Below are 24,427 nucleotides of genomic sequence, written 5' to 3'. Positions count from 1 at the left end.
AGTGTTTGTATATATATATAGAGAGAGAGATGTAATGAATGCCTAGCTTGTAATTATCTGTAAATAAAACTGCTCTGCAACTTAAGACTAAGAGCCTAGTCTTCCTTTAACTTTCTGAGTGTAATTTATTCATGAATATTTTATAGTGCGTATTTTCAGTGAAGGTTAGTTCACATTCCACAATACATACATAACAAATCCTTCTTGCATAAATAATAATCATAATATTAATTCACACCTGCAATAAATCCAGTTTTCTCTGTGGCCTTCCACCAGTTGACGTCTGTTGAGGTTACCAGCAAATGTATTATATGTGGTATAGACACCTGTTTATATTGAGCTGTATTGGGCCCATCAAATCATTTCACACAGCCAGCTTCCATAGCTCCTAAATTAAGCTGCCTCCAGATCTTTTTGATAAATTGTCAAGATATGCTACATTGCTCTACCTTCTGTCAGTCACACCAGTAATCAACACTGTAATACCAAGCAACACCTAGTGCACACCTATCAAATTTCAGGATTATCTTTCACAATGTGCATCCTCTATAAAAGTATTAAGGCAAGTATTGTGAGCTGAAATGGTGAGAGTGGTGTTGTGAATGGTGATGATGCAGGTGATAAAGGCAATGATGTGAAAGTTGATGTAATGATGACTCTGGTGTGAATGATGATGGCATGGATCGGGATGATGATGGTTATGATGCTGGTTAGTTTGGTGATGGTGAGAAAAGTAATGATGAAGATGGTAGAGATGGTAAATGGGCATGTAATAGCTCTTCTTTCCTCTATGGGACTCTTTCTTCTTCTCTTCCTGTAGTTCTATGGTCTTCTTCATCAGAACTCTTTTAGGTCACCACTTCTTCAGGCAGCTTCTCTAGAACTCCAGAAACACACCTCAAAACAACTTTCACCTCTGAACCTAGGGGAGCTCTGCTCTGGTAATTTTCCTAAAAAATATACTTCTTCTGGTCTGTCATCAATGCTCCTCATATAGATCAGACACTTGCTGCACATCCTCTTTGTCAGTGGACTTCACAACCGATCATAGACTTCCAGTTTATCACTGAACTTTCTTCAGGTAAAGAGAACAAATCCAGTGACCCCTTTCTCTCATTGTCCAAGGCCTTGTTCAGTACTCAGGACTCTACTGACTCAGGAGCTCCGTGCTCCTTCTAGACAATATGGCAGAAAGGAGACAATGACATCTTTTCCTCCAAAACCCTTCCGTTAGTAAACTCTGTGACCTTACAGCTCTTCCTCTGACCATTCCCAGAGGGAAGTCCAATTACAAAAATTACTCCCACTTACTTCAATGCAGGTGGTAAGGCAAGTGGTAGCCTTGAATTACCATTGCATATAACATACCATCAACAAAGATTTAACAATCAAGTGCAGGCATTTTGGGCTAGGCATCACATTATCAAGCTGTTTAATAATGCTACCAAATTTAATTAGGTTGTTGTCCAAAAGTTTCAAGTTTTAAGTTTAACATAGTAAATGACGACAGATAAAGACTTGAATGGTCCATCCAGTCTGCCCAATAGTCACATTCATTATCAATTCAAGATTTAAATCAACAATGAACATGATATTATTTACTTGATCGTGGTCTTTCTTTGGTGTTTCTGGGACATAGACCATAGAAGTCTGCCGGCTCTGTCCGTATGTTCCAACTACTGGAGTTGCTGTCAAAGCCTACTCCAGCCAATGCAAATTCATCTTATCATTTGCGGGACAAAGACCATAAAAGTCTGCCCGGCACTGTCCTCATGTTCCAAACCACTGGGATTTCCATCAAAGCTCTCTCCAGCCCACCCTAAACCAGATTGCCATATGCGGGACTCAGACCAAGACCATACAAGCCAACCCAGCACCGGCCTTAATTGATGCAGCCAGAGTTGCCATCTAAGCAACACTTGACATGCAAACACATATGCAACCCTTTAAGTTTTGTTTTTTTGTATCATTTATTTTCTAATTAGAGATCCTCTGTGTTCATCCCATGCCTTTTTGAATTCTGCCACAGTTTGTTTTTTCTATCACCTCCCTAGGAGGTCATTCCAGGCATCCACCACCCTCTCTGTGAAAAAGAATTTTCTGACATTACTCCTAAGCCTACCCCCCCTCAAACTCAATTCATGTCCAAGTTTAATTAATATTTGATATACCACCCATTCAGATATCCATTCTGAGCAGTTTACATCATTATAATCTAAAAAGTGGCTGAGAATGACAGGAAATTAAATCATCAATAGGAAAGGAGAATAAAGGGAAGAGATGCAGTCCAGGTGTAGAATGGCAACCTCAGCTACCCTACCAGGAGTTAGGTGAAAATAAGAGTAGCCAATACCAGCTAATTACATTGTATTCCATAGGCATCCTGAAATAGAAATGTCATCAGGCCTTCCTTGAACTTTGGGAATGAACACCAACAGAAGATGTAAAGGCAAGGCATTCCAAAGAGTGAGTCTTGTAATGCTGAAAGTTCTGGTTCTTAATACATATGACGCAAAAACTAGGGACTGAACGAAGGTTCTGCTGAGTTGATCGAAGAGACATGATAGTGGGAGACTGTGGAATAAGTAGGTCAGATAAGTAGGGCAGGGTTCCAAAATTGTGTACCTTGTAAACCAAAGTTAAGATTTTATAGGTAATCCTATGTAAGATGGGTAGCTAGTGCTCTGCGCAGAGCAAAGGGGGTCACATGATCATATTTTTTAGAGTTGAACAGAAATTTTATGGCAGCATTCTGCACAATTTCAAGTCTTTTAATTTCCAAAGCATGTATGCCATTCAGTAAGGCGTTACAATAGTCAAGGTGTGATATCACCAGAGAATGGATCAGTATACGAAGAGTGGACTTAGTAAACAGACTCCTGACTGAAGAAATCATACTAAACTTAAAAAAGCAGCATTGCACGATATTAGACACATGGGATTGAAAGCTTAAGTGTTAATGTAGGGTAACACCTAGTATGCGTAATGCCGATCCGAAAGGTATGCTAACATTCCCTATCAAGACTGGGCCAGTCAAGGTTGGTATACATTTTCTAAAAAATAAGAGGCTTTTTGACTTGTCAGGATTCAACTTTAATCTGTGGGTTCGTAACCAGGCCATGATAGTATGCATTTTATGATTAAAGACAGTGATAGCGTTTGATTACTACAATTCAGTGAACTAAGAATCTGAATGTTGTCTCCGTAGACCAGTGATTTTCAACCACTGTGCCGCAGCACGTTGGTGTACTGTGAATGGTCCACAGGTACGCTGCAGGAGTTTAAGGGAGGGTCATTTATTAGTAGAGCCATTGTGTGAGTTTGAGGGAAGGCAGAACCCAGGGCTGGACTTAGGCAAGGGTGACAGGAGTGGCTACACAGTGTCTCGCGCTCCCAGGGGCCCCCTGACCTGGCACGTACAGAGCTTAATTTATGCTGGAATCTATCTGGCTCCAGAAATGACTTTACCACTCCAGTGTTCTCTCCCGCCTTGCTGCCTTGCATGATCTGGCTTCTCTCCCTCTTGCCTCTCCCCTAGCCAGTGATCTGGCATCTTCTCTTGCCCCCCCCCCCCCCCGTACCTTTTAAATGTAGTTATTTTCATCCAGAGGTCTCTGGCAGTGAGCAGCAGGGGAGAGGGAGACAAGAACAAATGCTGAACCATTGATGTGTTTGTGTGTGTGTGTGTGTGGGGGGGGGGGGGGGGGTTGGAGAACAGAACAAATGCTGGACCATTGGGGTGGGGGAGGGGGGAGAAAAGAACAAGTGCTGGTATGCCTTCACAATTTTAGTGCCTTCTCAGTGTGCCACGAGATGAAAAAGGTTGAAAATCACTGGCATAGATCCAAAGAACCTGTAATACGCTTTAATACTCTAGGATGAACTCTACTAGACATAAAAATGCCTACTCCTTGCTTTTTCTTATTGGAGTGCGAGGATAAAAATGCTGAAACACTTTCTGATGTTGCTCCTGAGATTATCTCCTTGGAGCCTCCTACCCTGACATTTTGCTTTAGAACTGCTTTTCCATGGAGAAAAAGGTTAACTTCTTTAGTATTACTTATGCCCTTGAGGCACTGATAGGCAGATGATCAAAAACCTTGCACTGTTCCAAACAGCGCTCTAAAAATAGCACTGGAACAGTGTGGGGCTTTACCGGACCTATGATCAGAGATAAATGCATGGAAATTTAAGCACGCAATCCTCCCACACATGTTTGACAGGTCTGGGCTGTCAAGAGCCAGACCTGTCAAACACAGGGGCTGGAGGTCCATGGAACCACCAGACCCCAACTACCCTTGCCCGAGCAAAGCGAAATGGGGGCTGGAGGTCCGACTGGCCTCTGGTCCCCTAACCCGACCCCCCAACATAGGTTCAGCAGCCCCGGCAGGAACCCCGAGTTGACCCTCCCCCCCAGCAACAGGGGGCTGGAGGTCCAGTGGACCTCCGGTCCCCCTGACCCCCCCTGACACAGGTTCAGTGGGGGGCTGGAGATCTGGTGGGTCTCCAGCCCCCCAACCCCACAGCATCCCTTGGGTGTCCCTGGTGGCCCAGTGGGTCGCAGGTGAATCCCCTCCATCTGGTAGTCTAGTGGCCCTTCCCCACCCCCTATCTTAAGCTGGAGGAGGGAGGTGGCCTCCATCCTCTTCCATCAGCACTGCCTGCAAAATGAAGGCGCCCAGCTTCACACCATATAAGGGCTTCACACCATATAAGGGAATTACGGGTGGGGTCAGTTGGCGTGGGGTTCTTGGGGGGGCTGGTGCACTGGGGGGAATGGGGGCCTGCTAGCATGCAAATGCACGCTGGACAGGGCTCACTATTTCTCCCCAATGGTCTGCAAACCCTAACATCAGCTCCGAGCTGACTTAGGGTTTGCCGCGGTCAGCAAGCCAATATATGGCGCTGGTCACTGATCATTGGGGATGAATATGTTTAGCCCTGTTTTGCATGCATTTGCATGCTAGTTGTGTTCAGAGCTCGCAAGCGCATTGTTTCACGTGGTCGGGGGCTCTGATCATGGGGCGGTAGCAAATGCAGGTGCTAGTATGATGCTAACAGCCTCTAGTGCCTGCGTTTGCTTCTGATCATCGGCCCATGAATATCTTCATCACATCCAAAAATGTTTGCTCTGTTTAAGAGCATACATAATATAGTCTCATCATCTCATAGAGGTTTTGGTGCAGGTGCTATATAATTTTGGTGCTCCTTCTCTGGACTGCCTCTACCCTGGTTCTCGGTTGCAAGATAGGGCTTTTTTGGTGGCAGGGCCTGTGAGGTGGAACAAAGTACCTCTGGAGGTACGTAATATTGGACAATATAAAACATTCAGGAAAGCCTTAAAGATGGTTATTCCCCATGTAAAATGGGTTATTCGGAATTATTCCCCTCTTATGGAGAGGGGGGTTAATGGAGATTTCAAAAGGTATTGGAGAATACTGAAGAACGAGGTAGAATGATGTTTTTAATAGAGAGTTTTAATAGTTTTTAGGATTGAAAAGTTTAGAAGAGTGGGAGATGGGATGGGTTGGTTTTACTGAACACCACTTGGATAGTTTTAATTAGCCCATGAGCAGTACATAAAAGATTGTATTATTATTAGTAGTAGTAGTAGTAGTAATAATAATAATATTAATAATACCTTGTCTGTATCCTTTTGGAGATACATCATTCAGAACTGAATACATTACTCAGATGGGGTCTTACCGACCTGTACAACATCATTATCTACTTTTTTCTACTGGTTATACTTCTTCCTACACACCCTAGCATCAGTCTATCTCTGATCACTGCTTTCTTGCACTGTTCACTACTTTGAGATTGTTAGGTATGAATACTCTGCAGTCTTTCCCTTTCTTGGCATATATCACTAGCTCATCTCTCATCAAGTTCACTTCTTTGGATTTCTGTTCCCCAGATTCACAACACTGCACAACTTTGCATTGTACATTAGGTGACATGATCACATGCCTAAAGCTGTCTTAGATCACATATACTGTCTTCTCCTTCACTCAGGGGAGTCGCCTTTGTTATAGATCTTAGACTGGGACTCAGTTGTACTGCAACTATAAGAAATCATGAAACATTGTAAAATATTTAGGTATAAAATATGTGTTTTTTGCGCCAACTCAACTGAGAGAATTTATAAATTTGAAAAAGATTGTTAAGTTATGAATCCAGTATAATTCAATGAGAAATGGTGGAAATTAGGCTTTGCCTTTCCTTTAATTATATTTTGATTAGATTCCCTGAATCAGTTTAGACCCCTCTCCCTTTTATCTGTCTTATAGTGGTCTAAGGTAGACAATGGTGAATTAATAATGTTTTTTCTTTTTTATGTTATATTTGAAATTATATGTTTCATACATGCCTAATATTTCTTGTAACAAGCTTAAATACTTGTGAATATATAAAATGCATAAATAAATAAATTTAAAAAAAAGAAATCATGAAACAAGGTAACATTTACTGGTATGAAATGCAGAAATGATGTGAAATTATCGGCTACCATTATAGATCAGAGCAGAACAGGAAGAACGAGGTAGCTGTTTTGGCATACTGGGGCCAGGGTTGGGGAGAGAAGAGGAGGTGGCTGCAGCAGATCAAGACAAAAGAAGGAGAAAGAAGGCGGCAGGGGTGAACTGACCATTGGGACAATAGGACATTGCCCGAGGGCCCACAGCAGTAGGGGGTCCATTCTCTCCTAGCTTCCATCTAATTTAATCATTTTTGATAGATGGTTAGGACTAGGAGCCCATGACCCTTAGTGCCTGGGGACCCAGATCACTGTCAGTCCACCCCTGGAAGGCGGTGGTAGTATTGGCAGATCAGGGTTGGGGAGTGATTTTCATGTACTGGTAATTCACAGTGAAAAATGCCATTTTCTTTTGATGAATTTGCTAGAAGAGAAACATGATCTATAAAAAGACAAATATTTCCTACTACTATTGATGCTGGGGAGGATGATGTTGCAGGTAGGTAAACTACTACTACTACTTAACATTTCTAGAGCGCTACTAGGGTTACGCAGCGCTGTACAATTTAACAAAGAGAGACAGTCCCTGCTCAAATAGCTTACAATCTAATAGACAAGTGAACGGTCGGTCCAATAGGGGCAGTCAAATTGGGGCAGTCTGGATTCACTGAACGGTAAGGATTAGGTGCTGAACGCAGCATTGAAGAGGTGGGCTTTAAGCAAAGATGTTGATCACCATGCTGGAGATAGCAAGGTGAGGGTGGCAATGATAGAGGTGGTGAGAATGTTGGTAGTGATTATGTAAATTCTGATGATGGTGGCAGGGAATGACAAAAGACAGGAAGTAGAACATGCTGCAGGGGATAGATTTCTTGGACTAATTCTGGCAAATTATTATTATTATCTTTGCAGGAAGGAACTCGAAAGCTGATGATCAGTTTCCAAGTCCTATATACAGTGGGCTATTCTCTGTCACTTCTAGCGCTTATTTCAGCATTGTTAATTCTCATCATCTTCAGGTAGTATTTGTGTCTGTTCGAGATCTAGAATTCTTAAATTATTGCATACAGTTCAACTGCTGGGTGAGGCTGGGACTATAAGAGCTATGCATTTTCAGTTTTCCAAATAGTCAGTCCTACAGAAGCAGGAGATGTGAGTTCCTCTATGATTATAGTTCCTGCATTGTTCCCTGCTGGAAGATCCTGGGACTGTAGGACTGAAAGACTATGGAAAATGCTTCTTAAGCGTTCCATGCAATACCTCCTGCTTGAATGGTTGTGAATATCTGTATTCTCCTGTCTACAGCATTTGTACTGATTCTTGCTAGGAAAAGTTGGAGCTCAAAGACACACACACACACAAAAAAAAAAAATATATATATATATATATATAGTTTGTGACTGACAATGAGAAAGCATTTGATTTTTTTTTTTAACATTGGATTGCGTGTGATCCAGAGGCTGTGGAAAGCACTATATGACAGATTCTGTCACTTGATGACCCCCAACACAGGCATTATGTTGAAACATGGCCCAGGTCAGGTCCCTAATAAATTTGCTTCCATTATCCCACCTTATGGCCAACTTCACTTCTTTAGTGTGCTGTTGATGCTGTGTTGTTGATTCCCTCTGATTTAGTCTACAAAACAGAATAACATTTGCATACAACATGCTTATCTTTTTCTAAATATTATAATGGAATGAGGCCTGTAAAAGTGTATATTTGTTCTGTTGTTTAAAGCTTGTTATGTCCTTTGTGCCCAGAAAGCTGCGCTGTACCAGGAACTACATTCACGCCAATCTCTTCTCTTCCTTTGGGCTGCGAGCTGTCTCAGTAATTGTGAAAGATGCCCTGATGATGAAGAGATGGGGCATGGAGATGACCCAAATTTCTGACTGGGAAACTTTGCTGAGCAACGAGGTCAGCATGTCTGTCACACTAATATCAGTCAGAGAAGCATTCTGAAAAAGATCTCAGGCAGGGTTGGACTGACCACTCAGGGAACTGGGCAGTGCCCGTGGGTCAGGGATGGTGTGAGACATTCAGAGGTCCAGGGCAGAAACCAGTGAGAGGACCCAAAAGCTGGCTTTCAGCCTATACCTCCTTTAGCTTCAGGCAGGTTTGGGGCCCCCTTTGTTATAGAGGCCCAGGGCAATTGCCCTATTTGCCAACCCCTAATGCCAGCCCTGCTGAGGGTCCATGGCAGCTGAGAACTCAGTGTCTCCCCCCTACCTGACCCAGCATGCTATCCTCTCCACCCAGTATTTCTCCCTCCCCTGTTCCATGATCTGGCATTTCCCTCCCCCTCCCTTGGTCTACCTACCATATGGCTCCAGAAAAAGGAGGACGGATTGAGCCAGCTGGGTTTTACTTCCATTGGTTTCCATTGAAAGCAATGGAAGTAAAACCCGGCTGGCTCAATCTGTCCTCCTTTTTCTGGAGCCATATGGTAACCCTACCTTACACTATCTTCCAGGAGGTCCCCAGTAGCAGCAGCACTTGACAGATGCTGCTTGCGGCCTGCTTGGAGCCTTTCTAGCCTGTGACTTGCCCCTCTGATATAGCTTCCTGTTTATATGAGGAAGGGTCATGGCAGAACAGAGGCCCTGAGCAAGCCACAAGCAGCATCTGTAAAGTGCTGCCACTGCCAGGGACCTTCTGGAACAGTGTAAGGTAGATTGGGGGGGGGGGAGTGGAGGGAGAGATGATGGACCCTATGGTAGGAGGGGGAGGGAGAGAAGGAAGAAATAGACTTCATAGACAAGGGAGGAGGGGTGGGAGGAAAATGGAATTAATGGACCCAAGGGTGGAGGGAAGGGACTCAAGGGAGGAAAGAAATAGAGATAATTGAGGAGCCCAAGGAAGGAGAGCAGGGAGAGACTGGAGAGAAAGGAAGAAATGTTGAACCACAAAGCAGGGCCACTGAGAGGGGGATTCAGGGCCTCTGGTTTGGCTGGCAGGAGTCCCCAAGCTCCGCCAGCAGAAGCCTTCCTCCAACGCTGTTCTCCACCATATTGTCTGCCCTGCTCAGAGCCTCCCCTCATGTCACGCATGCTTGGTTTTGATGAACTTGAGCATGTGCAACGTCAGGGGAAGCACTGAACAGGGCAGACAATGCGGTAGAGAACAGCGCTGGAGAAAGGCTTCTGCTGGTGGGGTTTGGGGACCCCCGCCAGCCAAGGTATGTGGAGTTGTGGCAGGGTGCAGAGAGGTGGGGCAAAATGTGCCCCCCCCCCAATCTTTCAAGTCTGGCTACATGCATGGAAGCAGAGGCGGCCTGAACGAGCGAGTGAGGGAGGGGCTGCAACTACGACTGCATCCTGAGTGAGTGGTCTCTACTCTGTCTCTCGGCGGCCCTATCACAAGGGCAGGAAGGGAAGACAGAGAGAGAAATAATGTTGGAAGGGGAGGGGAGGGGGTTAAGGGGAGTGAGGAAGAAAGAGAGAAATGATGGACTCGGGGAGGTAAAGCGTAGGGCGGGAGGGAGAGAATGGGCTGTGTCGGCATTGCTGCATGGCACCTGCTAGCACAGCTTACTAAACGGGGGGGGGGGGGGGGGGGGAACATTTTCTTTTTGTATCCCTGAATATTCCACAATATGAGATGTTAGCAAACTTCCACAAAATGATATGAATAAAAGGAAGCTCATGGTAAGTTCATGTGAATTTATGACCCATTTCTATGGGCAAATCCCCATGAACCAAGTGAAATTTGTGCCAGATACATACTAGTGTTCACATGATTTTTTAAACAGTTGCCCATTCCTCCTCCTGTCATATGACAGAGGGGATATAGCAGTGGTTATCAGAGTCACTTCCAGTCTTGCCACTAGATGTCAGCAGCAGAACAGAATCTAACTCAGGTGCCTGATGTTGAGTTATTGGGCCAGTCATTAAGGCAAGCCTTGGATGGACTGGGGTTTTGTATTCAGCCTCACCCATAATGAAAGTTGAAGACATGACACCTTTGATATCAGTGGTTTGAGTCCAGCAGGGCCTATAAAATTTAGGGAAGGGCTATCATTTGCAATGACATAATCCATACCATCGCTTGTCATTAATAAATGAAAAAGAGCAGAAAAAACACAACAGTTTGCCAATAAGAATGTTCACTATTTGCAAAGAGAGAGAACTCTTAACAACATTGCCTCCAAAACAAACATAAATACATACATAAATAAAACAATCAAGCAATGCTGCAAATAACATGGGAAATAAAATGAAAATTATGGACTGCTCATCCCTAATAAAACTGAGCTTATGGGGGAAGCTTCCTTCTAGTCCCTTCTCCAGCTCTAATCATTTGTTGGTCAGGTACTTAACACTTTTGTATTTGCATCAAAATGCTAAGTCATCCTGAAAAGTTCAATTTTACAAATGATTTTTTTTGTCACCTTTCCACAGGATGCCATTGGCTGTCGGGTAGCGCAGGTTGTAATGCAGTATTGCATTCTGGCCAATCATTACTGGTTTCTAGTGGAAGCAGTCTACCTGTACAAGCTTCTGATTGGAGCAGTGTTTTCAGAGAAGAATTACTATACACGTTACCTGTACCTGGGCTGGGGTAAGGAAAGAGGGTAAATGGCTCTCTACATTCACAGAAACTGACACTAGGATGGGAGAATAGAGAGAGAAAGTGGTTCTCGAGGCCCACCAGTGGGTCAGGTTTCCAGGATATCTGTAATGATTGTGCATGAGAGAGATTTGCATACAATGAAGGTTGTTGACATACAGATCTCCTTCAATCATATTCATTAGGGAACTCCTGAGAATCTGCCCCATTGGTGGCCCTAGAAGACTGGGAGTGAAGACTATGATACTAGGAAGACCAAGATACTAGGAGAAAAATCTAGAATGTGGAGGTAGGGGGATAGCATGCTATATCATAACACAGGGACCAGGTAGTAAGATGCAGCTGAACAAATCCTGGTTTTTCAACTCCAGTGTCTTTTTTTTCTTCAACATTTGTTTGAATTTCAATTACTACAATAACAATAAAGCCTTACAGCAAAACATTTAAGCAATATATTAACACATCTTTTCCCAACCCTTCCCAAAATACTGGAAGAAATGTCCACATAAAAATCTGAATTGAATTAAATTGACATTACATAAAATAAATAAAACTTTACCAGTCTATCTATCTATTAGACACAAAACCATAGTGGCATTTTTGGTGTCTCAGGTCTTTTTTTCCTCCATTTTTGATGACTGGAGTTAACATTGTTAATAATTTCTTTGGATATTTGGTGTGGTAGCTAAACTAAACATATAAATTATCTCTACAACAGCTGACTGTTACTGCTATATGAATAATTTCTGACTGCATTCCTTCCTCCCTCCATGTATTTTCAGCCTTGCATTATCCATATAGCATTTCAACATCTATGGATAGGGAAGTTAATAAGTGTACCAGGCACCTGTAAACACGTAACTTCGTTTGAAAACCGACCGCAGAATTTCAAACTTTCTTTCTAACTTAAATATATAAACACAGACAGGGGCCAGTATTCAAAACCACTTATCCAGATAACAGCACCTGCTATATGGATAAATGCTGCTGACTGGGATATTCAAATAGTGCCGCTGAATATCCTTAAAGGTCACCTCAGCCAGAGCTGGCTCAAGGCATGCACCAAGTGAGGCACTGGCTCAGGGTGCCAAAAGCCTGCTTCACCTGTTTCCCTGCAGAGGCTAAAACCTCCATCTCTGGGTCTGGCAATTCCCTTCGCTCTCAGACCACCCTGCACTCGGTCTACCTTTAAATATAGTTATCTCTTCCTGAGCACCGGCAGCGTTGCATCTAACGCTACCTGCACCAGCCCCAATGCCTTTACTCTGGTGCACCTCACCCCAATTTGATGTAACTTCCTGTTTCTGCAGGGGCACGGCAGCGAGATGATGCTGGGACTGGTGCAGGTAGCATTAGGTGCAATGCTGCCAGTGCTTGGGAGAGGACAACTGCATTTAAAGGTAGACCGAAGGGAGAGTGTACGCACCAATGGGGGAGGGGCATTTGGCAGCAAACTAAACTTTGGTCCAGAGCACCAAACCAAGGGGTCCTTTTACAAAGGTGCACTGAAAATTGGCCTGCAATAGTGTAGGCATGGGTTTTGGTGAGTGCACAGAATCATTTTTCAGTGCACCTGTAAAAAAAGACCTTTTTTGCTGAAAATGGACATGCGACAAAATCAAAATTGCCGCGCGTCCATTTTGGGTCTGAGACCTTTCCGCCAGCCATAGACCTAGTGGTAAAGAATTTGGGCAGTAATGACCTACGCTCATCAGATGCTACTTGGCGCGCGTCCACTACGCGCACCAGAAAATAAAAAATATTTTTCAGATGCGTGTATCGAACGTGCGCCAAAAATGAAATTACCGCATGAGCCGCTCCATTTTGGCATGCGTTGGACGAGTGTAGGTGCCTACGCGGCTTAGTTAAAGGGGCCCCAAAAGTTGGCTCAGGGTGCCACAGTCTGTTGAGCCCGCCCTGCCCATGGTATTTTGCAGAAAGTGCTGGGGTAGGAAATGGATGAACCTAGGGTAATCCTGGAACAGGGCTATCCCAAGGGCAGTGTGAATGGTGCGGCCACAGACGGTGCAAGAGAGACAGGGGTGCAAAAATTGCTCCCTATTCATTGTCTCCTTTGCGGTTGGCATGGTGCAGGGGGCAGGGTAGGAACAATAGTGGGCATGTCACACAGGGTGTGGCTCTATTTTGGGACACTCCTGCCTGGAACTCATCTGGATTGTGTTCCAGATGAGTTCCAGGCAGAACTCATCTTTTTGATGCTGCTTTTAACTCCTAACCCTTATTCACTTTGTTCAGAACCCTTATTTTATCATCCTCACTTTAATATTCCCTTATCTCTTGTTTGTTCTGTCTGTCTGTCCTAATTAGATTGTAAGCTCTGTCGAGCAGGGACTGTCTCTTCATGTTCAAGTGTACAGCGCTGCGTACATCTAGTAGCGCTATAGAAATGATAAGTAGTAGTAGATTGGGTATATGCGAAGAACTGGACCTGATAATTGGTGCTTGAGGTGACATTTTCATGGGGCAGGGAGTTGGGATCTTCTTTTCATGTGGTTTGTTCTTTGGTTTGCAGGAACTCCAGTGGTGTTTGTGGTGCCCTGGATGGCTGCTAAGTATCTAAAGGAGAATACTGAGTAAGTATGTAAGAAGAAATACAGAATAAGTAGGAAATGTAGTAGATTCATTGTTACCAATCTTGTTTTATCTGGCACTGAATCCACTGAGGACTCCTATTAATGACTTGTGCTACAGATTTAGCCCTAATCCTAAAGCTACTAATTATCTACCATTATCACACCTGCTCATTATAGAAAGTATTACAGCATTAAAGCACAAATATAAAAAGTTACCTCAGCAATCACATGTGAATCAAAACCTCTTTAGCAGTTTCTGACATTTGAATTAGGAAAGAAAGGTGAACTTAATCCTAACCATGAGAAATTGATAACTGCAGCAGAGGACGAATATGATATTCTTCACTCTGCCCAGTCAGGATTTTGTAAAATTTACAGTACTGAAAAAGTTTTATGTGCCATCTTGGCTGAGGGTAGATCTTTGCTTAGCAGGGGGCAAAGGGCATAGCTGCTACAATTCAATTTTTCTTGATATTTGATCTGGTAAATCAGTGTTTCCCTAGAGTACCCTCTTGCTAGACAGGTTCTTCATATATATTCATTGTGGCTATCTTGAAAACCTGACTGTCAAGGGGGTACTCCAGGACTGACTTGGGAAACACTGTGGTAGACCATAATTTCCTTTTGCTTCTTCTGACTGAAATAGGTATAGTGGGTTTTGTGGCTTTCTTACATCAAAATCAAATAAGGTGAAATTTCAAGAAGTTACATCCGATCATCGGATCCCTGATTGTGGGGTACCTAAGGGTTCTTTGCAGTTTCCTGGTCCTAAAGGTTTAAAGTCAGAAATAATTTTTTCTGATAGACTTGACTATTAAGCTTCTTTGATTTGGAATGCTTTGCCAATGCAAATTCAAACCATAATAGTATACCTTACATTCCATGAAATGTTGAAAGCTTATTTGTTTAAATTACATCTATTAGATTAGACTTTACTTTAATTTCCAGGAATGTTTTGGCTTCTTGATTTGTAATTCACTTGGAATAGTAAAGGATATAGCGGAATATAAGACCACATAGACATAGACTATAGAGAAGATGGTTCAAAGCCTGGTTCAAAGGGCGACTAAAATGATAGCAGGGATGGGATGACTTCTCTATGAAGAAAGATTAAGGAGGCTAGGGCTATTCAGCTTGGAGAAGAGACGGCTGAGGGGAGACATGATAGAGGTACAGTGGGGGAAATAAGTATTTGATCCCTTGCTGATTTTGTAAGTTTGCCCACTGACAAAGACATGAGCAGCCCATAATTGAAGGGTAGGTTATTGGTAACAGTGAGAGATAGCACATCACAAATTAAATCCGGAAAATCACATTGTGGAAAGTATATGAATTTATTTGCATTCTGCAGAGGGAAATAAGTATTTGATCCCCCACCAACCAGTAAGAGATCTGGCCCCTACAGACCAGGTAGATGCTCCAAATCAACTCGTTACCTGCATGACAGACAGCTGTCGGCAATGGTCACCTGTATGAAAGACACCTGTCCACAGACTCAGTGAATCAGTCAGACTCTAACCTCTACAAAATGGCCAAGAGCAAGGAGCTGTCTAAGGATGTCAGGGACAAGATCATACACCTGCACAAGGCTGGAATGGGCTACAAAACCATCAGTAAGACGCTGGGCGAGAAGGAGACAACTGTTGGTGCCATAGTAAGAAAATGGAAGAAGTACAAAATGACTGTCAATCGACAAAGATCTGGGGCTCCACGCAAAATCTCACCTCGTGGGGTATCCTTGATCATGAGGAAGGTTAGAAATCAGCCTACAACTACAAGGGGGGAACTTGTCAATGATCTCAAGGCAGCTGGGACCACTGTCACCATGAAAACCATTGGTAACACATTACGACATAACGGATTGCAATCCTGCAGTGCCCGCAAGGTCCCCCTGCTCCGGAAGGCACATGTGACGGCCCGTCTGAAGTTTGCCAGTGAACACCTGGATGATGCCGAGAGTGATTGGGAGAAGGTGCTGTGGTCAGATGAGACAAAAATTGAGCTCTTTGGCATGAACTCAACTCGCCGTGTTTGGAGGAAGAGAAATGCTGCCTATGACCCAAAGAACACCGTCCCCACTGTCAAGCATGGAGGTGGAAATGTTATGTTTTGGGGGTGTTTCTCTGCTAAGGGCACAGGACTACTTCACCGCATCAATGGGAGAATGGATGGGGCCATGTACCGTACAATTCTGAGTGACAACCTCCTTCCCTCCGCCAGGGCCTTAAAAATGGGTCGTGGCTGGGTCTTCCAGCACGACAATGACCCAAAACATACAGCCAAGGCAACAAAGGAGTGGCTCAGGAAGAAGCACATTAGGGTCATGGAGTGGCCTAGCCAGTCACCAGACCTTAATCCCATTGAAAACTTATGGAGGGAGCTGAAGCTGCGAGTTGCCAAGCGACAGCCCAGAACTCTTAATGATTTAGAGATGATCTGCAAAGAGGAGTGGACCAAAATTCCTCCTGACATGTGTGCAAACCTCATCATCAACTACAGAAGACGTCTGACCGCTGTGCTTGCCAACAAGGGTTTTGCCACCAAGTATTAGGTCTTGTTTGCCAGAGGGATCAAATACTTATTTCCCTCTGCAGAATGCAAATAAATTCATATACTTTCCACAATGTGATTTTCCGGATTTAATTTGTGATGTGCTATCTCTCACTGTTACCAATAACCTACCCTTCAATTATGGGCTGCTCATGTCTTTGTCAGTGGGCAAACTTACAAAATCAGCAAGGGATCAAATACTTATTTCCCCCACTGTATATAAAATAATGAGTGAAGTGGAACAGGTGGATGTGAAGCATCTGTTCACGCTTTCCAAAAATACTAGGACTAGGGGGCATGCGATGAAACTACAGTGTAGTAAATTTAAAACAAATCGGAGAAACTTTTTCTTCACCCAACATATAATTAAACTCTGGAATTCGTTGCCGGAGAAGGTGGTGAAGGCAGTTAGCTTAGCAGAGTTTAAAAAGGGGTTGAACGGTTTCCTAAAGGACAAGTCCATAAACCGCTACTAAATGGACTTGGGAAAAATCCACAATTCCAGGAATAACATGTATAGAATGTTTGTACGTTTGGGAAGCTTGCCAGGTGCCCTTGGCCTGGATTGGCCGCTGTTGCGGACAGGATGCTGGGCTCGATGGACCTTTGGTCTTTTCCCAGTGTGGCATTACTTATGTACTTATGTACTTAAAACACACAAATGCAGATTTTTTTCCACAAATTTTGGATTTAGCTCTCACCTTTTCATTGGGGTAAATTTCAATAATGAGTCTCAAGGCAAGTTATTTTCAGATACAATAGGTTTTCCATAAGGTGATTCTAGTTCTGAGATTTTTATTGGATGCACTCTGCACTTTACTTTCATTTGTGATCAGGATTGTTCAGTTCATCTACCTGTGCTCTTTCCCATTCAGCCCTGTCCCTTTGATGATGTAGATAGTGGGACTTGACAAAAGCAATGAGCTCTTAAGGCATTACACTAAAGGGGTGCATCAAAGGGAGATACCCTTTAGGACATGCCTTTTTCTGACCTTTCCTAACCATCATCCAATATCCAACTTCCCAGTTCTGCCTAAGGTTCTGGAGTCATGTGAAACAGGGCAATTGCAGGATTATGGAATGGTTTGGAATCTTTCCCAGCTTAGGTTCTGAGAGAATTTTAACTTGGAGACCATAGTGGTGAAATTATTTTACAATATGCAGAGGTCTTTGGATCATGCAGAGTCAAGTTTCCTGTTTATCCTTGATCTTACTGCCACCCTTTGTTATTACGCCAACTCATAGGAGACAGGATTGGCAGGATAATTTTAGAATTGATTAGATGTTCTTGATGAATAGGTCTATGTGATTTGGTGGAAAATTCTGTCTCTGAGGCACAAACCTTGCTCCATGGTGTCCCCTGTGTTCTCCCCTATACTTTTCAACATTTATTTTCACCCTCATGGCATAAATTATTACAAAAATGTGGCTTAAGTCCTCTGCTTACAAAAATAATATTGTTACTGTCCTAGTTCTGAGCCTTGGACCCTCATGAGGGCCCTGACCTGAAGACCATGGAATCCCAGGTGACGGTGGACAAGTCACAGAGAAGCCAGTGAAGAGTTGAGCTGAGCAAGCATTGTAGGCACACTGGCCGCAACAAGGGTCTGTATCAAACTTGGCTGGCACTAGAGTGGGAGCAATTGGAACTGGAGACAGCAGCACCACGGGTTTAACTGGAACTGGATCGGGAACAGCTGGAACATAGCAGGACAAGGGTTGGCGGGAACAAGACAGGACTGAAAGCTTGACAGGAACGAGGCAGAACTGAAGCTTGGCAGGAACAGGACAGGACTGGAGCTTGGCAGGACTGAGGTAGAATTGAAGCTTGGCAGGACTGAGGCAGAACTGAAGCTTGGCAGGAACGAGGCAGAACTGAAGCTTGGCAGGAACAAGGCAGGACTCCTGCACAGACTTGTGAAGCTGTTGCTCTGCCATCTGTGACTAAGAAGCTGCTAAAGTCATCTTGGATGCTCAGTTTTACTGCCAGGATAAAGTCTTCTGTGTCCCTGGTTAGCTGTTTATATTTACCCCTGATGTAGACTGTTTGGCAAAACGTGGCCACGTCAAAATTTGTTTGAATAAAGACTCTTTTGGACTTCATAGTGTCTGCTTTGGTGTTGCTTTGCTTGGCAGGACTGAAGCTTGGCAGGAACAAAGCAGGACTAAGGCCTGGACGACACACAGCAGGCATGCTGAGAAATATTGCAAAGGCGATGAGGAATGGCACTGGTTGGCTAAAGTAGGGCCCAGAGGTGACGTCATCTGGGGGCACCCATCTCTGACTCCCCTATAAAGGTACATGTGGGCCGTGTGTGAACACCTAAGACACACTGCTATAAGGGTCCTCTGGAGGGCATCTGATCCCATGCCGCCATGCAGGCCCTAAGCAACGGCGTCAACTTCGGTTGGCCACACAGTTGGGCTGCGGTCTTCCCTGCCATGGGAGGTGAGTCTGGGAACTGCAGCGGTCATGACAAATATTCAGTGTTTTGATTGTTGTAATTCCAGCTTACCATAGCTATTACAGGATATTGAGAGCTGCCTCTTCCAGTTGGAAAGGTGACTGGTCTGCAATAGACTGATGATAAACATTAGTAAGACTGAAATTTTGTAGGTAAGTGGAACTCCTGAACCAGCCAATTTAAAGATTTTGGAGGAAAATAGGATTTACATTGAAGTTCATGAGAAAGAAAAAAGTGTTGGTGTCCTGTTTGGTCTCCAAGTTAAGATTGGACACCCAAGTATCAGATGTTGTAAGAGAGACATGATTTACATTGCATAGAGCATGACAATTATGTTCGTACTGTATAATTATAGTACAGCAAGAGACCCTCACTGGATGCCCACCGGAAGGGTGGGAAGGCCAGATTTTAGGACTCAGGCTGTAAAAATACCAGCCAGGTTTAAAAATCTATGACTGGCTGCGCAAGGACTTGCTTTCCTGTAAGTTAATATGTGTCCCCGCTTGGGATCCATCCACTGGAATAATGATGGGTCAATTTACATACCTTTAACAGCTAAAATAACTGAAAAAGTACTGACTAGGCCAAATATCTGTAAAAAGCAGGTCTGAACCATGAGTTCTGACACAAACAGGTACAACTGTCACTTTAAATCAGATGAACAAAATGGAGTCTATTAGTTTTGTATAGAAGGCTACAGAGGTTATACAGGGTTCTTAAGATGGCGTGAAAAGTATTGCGACACAGACAGATGTGGAACTGTTATCTCAAAGCTTCTCAAAACATGCTGATAAGACTGTGTGGGAAAGTATCATCTCAGAAATTGAGAGCTAGGTATCTCACCATTGACTTCTATGGAGAGTTTGTGTATAAAAGAGGGGACAATTTGCCATAGCTTTGGTATCCGCCCCAACGCTTATCTCAGACGGCGAAGCTCTGTCCGGTTGTACCCAGAATCTGTCTGCTGAATGTACCTGATTAAAGTCTGATGTACAAATAAAATCCTTATTCGAAATGATGATTTGTGGGCTTAACTTAATGATGAAAGGCTGTAAGTATAAATGCTTCTGCTGTATCAGGCTATCACTCGCTGCATTATATAACTTGTAACCTAAATCCAGTTTGTCATAAGGCTGGTATCTATTCCTTGCTAGTGCTGAGAGGCGGACTAATGCGGGTCTCTTAGATCTAACGTCTCTCTCAGTGGCAACTCCTCTTAGAACTTCACAACCCCCTGATTGCCCCAGTTCTAGGGCTATTTAGAGATGGAGTCAGATTAAGGTCATTTAAGCCTTCTTGGGGGGGCTTGGGACCCCTTAATTCTCAACATTGGTGACCCAGCGTTCGATTTAAACACGCCATGAGAATTTTTGTCAAAGTGGGGATTGATTCTAGCTCTTGACTAAAATTCTGTCACTGTCTTTCAATATTCTGTTCTGTTCTTTCTCACTCTCTTTTCTTTCTCCTATTCTGTCCATTTCTTTGATTTGCGTGATGTACGCAAGACTGTGCTTGTTGTGTGAATGGTGCATAACACCGAATCCAGGCGACTGCGATTTGGGGTTTGCTGCAAGTTTATTTCAATGTTCAAAATCTTTGGATTGGTCTTTATGCTAGCATTCTCGCTTAACAATCCTTAGAGATTGGGCATTTTCTGTTTCCCATTCCATCTTGTGTTCTGTCTTTATCCTTCCTTTTCAAATCCCTGTTCCCTTGTTCTCACTATGTATTCTGTTCTTCCTCCTTCTTCCCCTATCCCTTTTCCTGTTCTCCTTCATCCTAACTTCTTCTGCCTACCTCTTCCTATTAATCCCCTGGGTCTAATCCTGCTCCGTTCTTTTCTGTATGCTCCCGGATCGGGGGAATTTCCTTTACTCTAGGAGAACAGCACGCTTTCAGATTGCTCCCTTCTAAAATCTTTCTGGTTTCTCTGCTCCTAGTACTGACAGCCCCCACCTTTCCACATCTGCTATTGCCTTTACTCTGTGTGTGCGGCACATACTTTTGCTTATGCTGACACAGTTATCCTCGAGATTTTTTATTGCCTCGGGACTGTCCCTCCTACTTCCTACAACTTTCTTCTCTTTTCAGCTGCAAACACTAATTGCGGGGCTCAGCTATGTAGCTGCTTACCGCCGTTCAACTGCTGTTTTCCCCTTATCTCTAAACTTCTCTGCCTCCCATGACTTTGCCGTATCCAAATCTTTGTGCACTACACTTCCCATAAGACCCTATTCAGTTCTTTTAGTTCTCTGAACTATGCTTTCCCTTTAACAGCCCACAAAGCCCCTTCTTCCTGTACTTTTCTCGGCTCTTTTTCTTAGCGCTGTATTACAACCTCTGATTTCCGTTTCTCCTTATGCCTACGGGAAACTATAGTGGATATCTCTGAGTGCTATCGTTTCAGCTGTTACATACATTTCCTGGTCTTGTATGAATAACTGCGTAGTATCTCTTATTTTTTTTTGTGTCAGTAGGAGTGTCCGCTCTTTTTTCCTTTTACATCTTTGTGTGTGTTTTTGCACTCCGTCTGACTTGGATTTTTTGTGTGAACTATACTGTTCCGTCTCTGCTTTTCTTAGTTCTTATCTCTGTATGCCGTTGTCTAAATCTGGCTTGGCTTTTTCACTTTGAACCGCATTTCCTGCCCGTTATTATTTACTGCGTAGTCCACCTAATTGCCCTTTTTCACTGCTGCTTAGTTCTGTGCTCTCACCCCACCCCCATAGTCATTTCTTTTTCCCTTAAGTCTAATCTGAATTCCTCCCTCCCTGCCCTCTTCTCTGATGCTCTACCGACTCCTATACCATATGTCTGTGGCCCGCACGATACCATTTGGGGTAACTTAACACCTTACATACACCTTTTTGGCTTCTCGTGCAAACTAGAAATCGTTTTTTTATTCCCTATAAAACTATTCTTTCTTCTTCTCAGTCCCATGTGGTGTGAGTTTTAATTTTCTTTCTGAAACAAAATTTACTACATTACTAGTAATTGTCATATTTCATATATACTCCCTCTTGGGCTTCGAATCTGCCTTTATAAATCCATTTAAATTTGCCCGAAGAGCTGAAGTTCTAAACCCTTTTTCCCTCACATATCCTTATCCAGGCTTCCGAAACTGCCATTTCTTTCTGTAACTTTTGAAAGTTTTCCCTAACAAGCGCTGTAGTTCACTATCTCAAGGACATGAGAATCTGGGAAGCTTGCCCATTTTAGCTGCCTTATCAGTCAGTCCAGCACTGCTTTGGCAGAGGCTACAGTTCACTTTTAAAAGCTCAGAAAGTAATTTTTTTCCCCTTCTCCGTCCGTTTTTTCTGTTCTATGCTGAAGCGGTACAAGTTAACCAGTCATTTACACAGGGATATTGTGAACCTTTTGCTGTCTATCCTCCGTCAACTGTATTGCTCCTAAATTTATCGAACTATATCTGGTATATTTCCTTAGCAGGTATCATAATTGTTAAATGACTTATCTTTTCATGCCTCATGCTGCCAAGTCCGTTATACGGGCACCTCTGAGCATGTAACAATGTACGGATGTATTCTTTTTCTTTCACTTTTAAGACTATGACACTGCATCTTAGTCTTACTCTGCATTCTCCTTTTCTTTATGCTCATACTACTTTGACTTTTGTACGTTGCCCTCTCTTTCAGCTCACCTCCCTTAAACAATAGATACTCTAATGCTTTCTCATTCTGTCTCTGAGTCATGATTTTAAACCCGAGACAGGTTTCTTTATTTTTGTGCTGCTAGTGACAGCCTGATAGACTTCATTGTGCTACACCATGTGCTTACAAAGTGTTAAAAAGGTATCTTTCCTTCAAACATACATAACTTACCCCTTTGAAAACCGGCTTTCTCCTTCTTTGTCCTAGTGTAGCTTTCTGTAATTATGTTGCAATACTTCTTTAATCTGTTTTTCGTATTATGCTGATAGTTCATTTACGTGGCCCCCCATGATTTATGCTTCAGGATCCTGGTTTTCGCACTTTAAATGGTATTACTCAATTCCTACAGATGTTACTTTCTTTTGCCCTGTACAGATATATGTCTTAATGTTCCACTATAATGTCACATTTACCTTAGTATAATTAATACGCATGTATTTCTTGCTGAATGCTTAACTGGTAGTACTTTAGGAAGACTGTTGCATATTGTGGTTATATTGTTGAGAAGCAACTGTTTTTGTTATATCTAAATGCTATCATATTGTGCTTGTGTTCTATAACACAGGGGTCTAGCGTGATTTCCAGAGCATGCTAGCTACAGAATCTTTCTTGTACAAATAAAATACCACTGTTCCTTCTCAAGACTACTGAGATACATACATTAGATTATCTCCCCATGTACTATGCAACAGATACAATAGAAGTCATAGAAAGACCTGAAAGTATTAGTATGACCTATACTTCATGAGAGTTTGTAGATGAACTCATGGTTTTGTCCCATTCATAAAACCTCTATCACTACAGGTTTGAGTACGCCTCAAGAGGGGTAATATCAAGATTAAGGCCCAAGGGGTTGAGTAATATAAAGGGAATTCCATATGCCCAGAAATATACCACCTAAGAATGAAGTTTTCTGTCTGGCATAATATCTGCTAGCAATCCATAAGAACAAAACTTGTCCCCTCGTTTGATAGCTTGCCACCTTCTGGAATGGATGATGACAAGCTTGACGAGCTTTGTGTCACCCCTCCTCAGAGGGGGTGACAAGTGGGGAATGTATAATTATAGTACAGCAAGAGACCCTCACTGGATGCCCACCGGAAGGGTGGGAAGGCCAGATTTTAGGACTCAGGCTGTAAAAATACCAGCCAGGTTTAAAAATCTATGACTGGCTGCGCAAGGACTTGCTTTCCTGTAAGTTAATATGTGTCCCCGCTTGGGATCCATCCACTGGAATAATGATGGGTCAATTTACATACCTTTAACAGCTAAAATAACTGAAAAAGTACTGACTAGGCCAAATATCTGTAAAAAGCAGGTCTGAACCATGAGTTCTGACACAAACAGGTACAACTGTCACTTTAAATCAGATGAACAAAATGGAGTCTATTAGTTTTGTATAGAAGGCTACAGAGGTTATACAGGGTTCTTAAGATGGCGTGAAAAGTATTGCGACACAGACAGATGTGGAACTGTTATCTCAAAGCTTCTCAAAACATGCTGATAAGACTGTGTGGGAAAGTATCATCTCAGAAATTGAGAGCTAGGTATCTCACCATTGACTTCTATGGAGAGTTTGTGTATAAAAGAGGGGACAATTTGCCATAGCTTTGGTATCCGCCCCAACGCTTATCTCAGACGGCGAAGCTCTGTCCGGTTGTACCCAGAATCTGTCTGCTGAATGTACCTGATTAAAGTCTGATGTACAAATAAAATCCTTATTCGAAATGATGATTTGTGGGCTTAACTTAATGATGAAAGGCTGTAAGTATAAATGCTTCTGCTGTATCAGGCTATCACTCGCTGCATTATATAACTTGTAACCTAAATCCAGTTTGTCATAAGGCTGGTATCTATTCCTTGCTAGTGCTGAGAGGCGGACTAATGCGGGTCTCTTAGATCTAACGTCTCTCTCAGTGGCAACTCCTCTTAGAACTTCACAACCCCCTGATTGCCCCAGTTCTAGGGCTATTTAGAGATGGAGTCAGATTAAGGTCATTTAAGCCTTCTTGGGGGGGCTTGGGACCCCTTAATTCTCAACAGTACCTCTGCCCACAGGATTTGTAGTCAGTCAATAGTCCTTAGTCATTTGAGCAATTG

At 43.2% G+C, this 24,427-nt stretch overlaps 1 protein-coding gene across 1 annotated transcript in view; it reads left to right on the top strand.

Annotated features, from left to right (window-relative positions):
• Positions 1–24,427, top strand: part of LOC115476253 (glucagon receptor-like) — a 93,025-nt gene that overhangs the window by 44,782 nt on the left and 23,816 nt on the right. Inside the window, exons 6-9 of the mRNA XM_030212527.1 lie at positions 7,388–7,494; positions 8,239–8,395; positions 10,879–11,038; positions 13,581–13,641. Coding sequence (XP_030068387.1) covers positions 7,388–7,494; positions 8,239–8,395; positions 10,879–11,038; positions 13,581–13,641 — 485 coding nt within the window. The remainder of the gene's footprint in view (positions 1–7,387; positions 7,495–8,238; positions 8,396–10,878; positions 11,039–13,580; positions 13,642–24,427) is intronic.

This window comes from Microcaecilia unicolor, chromosome 8 (genome assembly GCF_901765095.1).
Source record: "Microcaecilia unicolor chromosome 8, aMicUni1.1, whole genome shotgun sequence".
Taxonomy (NCBI): domain Eukaryota; kingdom Metazoa; phylum Chordata; class Amphibia; order Gymnophiona; family Siphonopidae; genus Microcaecilia; species Microcaecilia unicolor.
The sequence above is the reverse complement of the archived record's forward strand: the minus strand, read 5'-3'. Positions and strand labels throughout refer to the sequence as shown.